Genomic DNA, 4,986 nt, shown 5'->3' on the forward strand with positions numbered 1-4,986 from the left:
TTGTCTTGGTTAACTTTTTTTTTTTCCCCTGATTTTTTTTTTCTTTGGACAACTGCGAGAGAGACCGCTCTGTGGTTCGAGGCGAGCCGCGAAGTTGCGTGCGCGTGGGGAGTGCGCGCGCGCGTGTAACTCGAGCCCCGGGGTCAGTGTGGACCTGCGCGGCTGAGTCTCCTTTCCGGGCCGCTCCACCTGCTGCGGTGACACGGTGCTCCTGCGGATCGGTGAGGTGGAGCAGCTAGACCGCCGGTGCTGGGCGACGTAGGAGGAAGATCTCGCTGCTGCCCGAGTCGGGACTGACTCACTGAGCCCATTGTAGACAGTGGCTGGACTCGGAAGAGTGCGTGTCTGCGTGCGTGTGACTCGAGACACCTCAACTCCCGCAAACCACAGGAGAGCCGCAAACTTAACCAACATCCCCAGAGTTCTCAGATGTGGAGATCTGTACTTTAGTACCATCACTTTGGACTTTTTATTTTTAAAGATTAGTTAGAGATCTTTGAAAAGCTGAGTTTCTTTTGCACTGAGCGTTTTGCCAGAATTTACTAACAGAACATGACAAGTAATTCTAGCCCAGCCCTCTTCCAACTACTGAAGCTGATTTTCAAGGCTATTTAAAAAAAAAAAAAATCCGCAGCGAACATTAATGGATTTCTGTTGTGTTTAAATTCTCTACAGATTGTATTGTAAATATTTCATGAAGTAGAGCGTATGTATATATTTATATATACGTGCACATACATTAATAGCACAACCTTTGGAAGTCGCAGCTCTTGATTTTGAGAACCGAAGCCGGCTTTTCATGATAAAAGGGGCGCCCTGTGTGGAAGGCACTCCCGAGTTTTGCGTTCTGTTTGGACTTTAGACAAAACTCACCTGCAGCAATAATAACAGTAACTGACAGGCGATTAACTACTGGAACTTCCAAATCATGTATTTGCTGGTTGTTTTGCTCGCTGCATACATACTGTAGGGAGTCTACGGGAATTTTGCCTCCTGGAACTTTTGTAATAGCCAGAGACTGAACTTAACCTCCCAAAGCAAGACTCAAGAAGGCGGTCTCCCTTTGGCCTTTAACTTTGGATTCTAGTCGCCCAATTTTTAATGCACTAAGCGGGCGGTTGGTTGGTAGGAGCTCTGCCCAGGCCTGAAGCCGATCGGCCTAAGTAGAACTTTCCGGTAGTCCCCCGCCCTCCCGCAGGCCTCCCGCTGTAATAAAGGCCCTTGAACTTGTATGTTGGTCTCCTGGGAGCTGCTTGCTGAAGATCCGCGCCCCTGTCGCCGTCTGGTAGGAGCTGTTTGCAGGGTCCTTACTCAATCGGCTTGTTGTGATGCGTATCCCCGTAGATGCCAGCACGAGCCGCCGCTTCACGCCGCCTTCCACCGCGCTGAGCCCGGGCAAGATGAGCGAGGCGGTGCCACGGCGACCGCAGCATGGTGGAAGTGCTGGCCGACCACCCCGGCGAGCTGGTGCGCACCGACAGCCCCAACTTCCTCTGCTCTGTGCTCCCCACGCACTGGCGCTGCAACAAGACCCTGCCCATCGCTTTCAAGGTACTGGGCTGAGAGCGGGTGGGTGGTGGGAGGACTGGCAGAAGCCCGCGAGTGCCCGGGGTGATCCGGGAGGACAGGGGCTGGGCTGACTGTACTGGCACTGCCCCCTGGTCGCCCCTGGTCCTTCTCCCTGTGCTTGGGATGCGGGGATGCTGTGTTGCCGTGGCGACCCTCGGGCGGGACCCGCTTCAGCCTGCACGCAGCATCCACGCAGGGCTAATCAGGATTCCCCCAAGATACCCCACTCAGGGCCACCGGGACCGCTTTTGCCTCTGATACAGAGTGTCGGTACCCAGCTTCACCTTTGATACGAAGCAGGAAACGTTCTATTTAGCAGGGACAAGCCCTCTGCTTCCCCACGGCTCTCCACCACTTCTGCATTAACACTTACACCAGTTTTTCTCTCAGATGAAGGCATCCGGAAATAAAATACAGATGCTTTCATACCTTCCGGTCAGTAAAAGTAAATAAATAAATAAGTAAATAAATAAATAAAATAAACCAGCGTTAGGAATTGTCAGGGATTTCCCCCCCTTCTTAACCGCCCAGGAGGAATTAGCATGTCCAAAGTCCACCGCGGCGGGTGTAGTTAAGTTTGCAAAAGTTTTCTGAGTTTTGCGAGCCACTAGCTTTCTCCTGCCAGAAGTCAAAGAAAGAAACCCTGTTTCTTTTCCTGTAATCCTCCTGGACGCTATCGCTGGCTCACCTAGATTAAGCCCGGGGCTGCGAAAGGTGACAAGGTATCTTCTAGGAGCAAGAAGATCCAAACCTCCGCTTTTGCTGCTAGACGAGGGGGCAGCATAGACCCGGCCGCTTCAGCGAGCAGCCCAGTTCTGCGGTCACTTTTCACCAGGGATCTTGCCCTAGCTTTGAGCTGACTTTTAAAACCTTGGCCTTCAAGAGGGATATATAAACAACCTCCAGCGCTTTTAAACAATCCCCCGACTACCCTGGCAACACACAGTAGTAGGAATTTAATTTCTGAGGTGGGGATTCTGTTCTGTCTTTGGTGTTTTGTTTTGTTTTAAGTGTAGCTTTTTAGTACAATCAGTGCGGTCATTTCCTGTTCATTTAAAAGGCTAATGAAGGTTGGGGATGCAGATTCTAAAGATAAGTTACTCTTTTTTAAAAAAGTTAAATAATATTCCCCTTTAAAGGGGAATTAATTTAATATAAGCTTTTTACAGGCCTTAGCCAGATCTTGATCTAACTACAATGAATAACGTTCCTTGAAAAAAAAGGTGCTGTCAGAGTTCTTTAAGCTTTATCACTTTCCAGACTTAAATGGTGATTTTTAAAATAATAGAAAAGCAATTTGCAATTGGCCTTCTATACAAGTTCTTTTCCACTCAGCTGTCTGATAGATTTTTTTTTTTTTTTTTTTTTTTTTTAAGGGCAGTGGAAGTCAGGGTAAAGAGAGCAGCCACTAGACTCTTCCTTCCTTTCTCCATTTATTTAGATTTGGGTTTGGGAGTCCATTTGGATTTTAAATGATTCTAATCATTTATGTAAACAGGCCCGAGCTGGTGGATCTCCTCAGCTCGCAGTAACTGAGAGGGGACTGGGGCTGGGGCCTGGGTTCACTGTCAGATAAGGCTGCAGAGTGGATAGGCTGATAGTCTACCCAAGGGCCTTTGAAGCCAGGCACCCCTGTACCCTAATCACGCTAAGGGATTTGTGGCTTCCTCTGGGGGGAAGTCAGGTCTCTTCTGAGCTCTGTCCTGCCAGGGAGCCCACGCCCCAACTCACCGAGACACTCAATGATTAATGAAAAGTCTTCAGGAATTGGAACCATGCAAAATCTTGAGCTACTCTATGAAAATATTATTTTCTTCTAAAGGGTTGAAAAACTAACTATACAGATTGCTTTCAGGAGCCACCAGGGAATTCTTTTTTAGCAGAAATCATAATAACCATAGAGGTTTCCTTTTAAGCACAACTTTGGATAATTTACTGTCACAAAAATCTGAATTTGTTTTACTGAATGATAGCCTATTAGCTATTACAAGGTCAAGGTGTAGAGCTTTTGAAAAGAGTTTGAGTGTGTCTCTTGAGAACATTTTTGGGAAAGAAAAAGGCAGCAGAGAAATCAGACCACTTGCTTGCTATCCGTCACCACCCCAGATCCAGAGAAGAGCGGCCCCTTCTTCAAGGAGATTTGCTCACTGCGTGGCTGAAAAAGTAGCCAGAATTTCTAGTGTGAGAACCAATGCAAGGATGGGAGGTAAAAGCCGGTTCAATTTCAGAATCTGCCTGTGTCCTGGCTTTATTTACTGTGGGCCCTGGGCTGCACTGAGTTCACTAACCACTAATACCACCCAAGCAGTTTCTGCAAGAATTATTCCTCTAAAATTTAGAGGTGAAGCAAGTCTCAGACAATCTCTATAGGAATTTAATCCTTAAAGAATTATATTCCTCGTGATAAAGAGAAAATGGGAAACAATTATAAAGTCTGATGGTGTTTGATGAAAAGAGCATTTAAGTCCCTCTTTAAGAAATCCTCTGCAATTCTACAAGTAAATCTTCTGCTTTATTCTTCAGAACTAAGGAGACATTCAAAATCATGAATTTTCTTTAAAATAGATAAAAATGATGGTAATTGTTCATTTCTGGACTCCCATCCTGTTATTCACTGTCTTCCCTCCCATAGAAGACCTTTATTTTAGCATAGGAGAGGTATATATTTTTGCTACTGAGAAAAATCCTAAGCTTGATCCATGCTACCCAGTATTTACAGAAGCAGCCTACAAAGCTGTTTGGATGACTTAGGAGAGGTTCTGTATACTATAATATTGCAGTTTGTTTAGGCCCTGGCACACCAGAGTCCAGAGGCATAAACATGCCTTCAGCAAAGAAGTTCAGAGACCTTGAATGCTGATTGTAATATGCTTTTCATAAAAAAAGAAATAAGTAATGTTTCTGGCGGCAAGATCATGGCCCCCAGCTATGCATTAAATGTCATCTTGGCTGAATTCAGTGTTCCACTCCACAGCCTTCTTTGAAACATTCGAAGATTAAGAGATTCGAAATAAATGAATTGTAACTGTAATTTCAATCTAATTAGGATTGGTTGGAAATGCCTGTTTGAATTGGGAGCAGGCTAGCCAAGAACAGTATGGGGCAAACTATAGAGTATAGAGGAGAGTTGATACTCTGCCCAACTTCCTGATACTTTAAAAACAGAGAAGTGAAAATATGAGATATCTTTGGCCAGCAAGTCCCTGCTTGTCTGTTTGGTCTGTGTTAAAATGTGAATGTTTGTGTTCCTTTACCTATTGTTTATAGCTTTTCGTGCCAGTTGCTTTTCTCTTTGTGAAGGTAGACATTTTTGCATTCTCTCCATATTCCTATCTGGCAAAATCCATATCAAATTTGCAGATACCATAGTTTAAAAGTTTTAATCTTGCCTAAGCATGCTTATTACTTAGATAATAC

General features: G+C 45.3%; 1 protein-coding gene across 1 annotated transcript in view; it reads left to right on the forward strand.

The window, feature by feature from the left end:
- Positions 1-4,986, forward strand: part of Runx1 (RUNX family transcription factor 1) — a 228,618-nt gene that overhangs the window by 143,177 nt on the left and 80,455 nt on the right. The window contains 2 exon segments of the mRNA XM_010611298.3: positions 1,345-1,417; positions 1,419-1,551. Of these exon segments, the coding sequence (XP_010609600.3) occupies positions 1,345-1,417; positions 1,419-1,551 (206 nt within the window).

This window comes from Fukomys damarensis, unplaced genomic scaffold (genome assembly GCF_012274545.1).
Source record: "Fukomys damarensis isolate Sample0158 unplaced genomic scaffold, DMR_v1.0_HiC HiC_scaffold_24, whole genome shotgun sequence".
Classification (NCBI taxonomy): domain Eukaryota; kingdom Metazoa; phylum Chordata; class Mammalia; order Rodentia; family Bathyergidae; genus Fukomys; species Fukomys damarensis.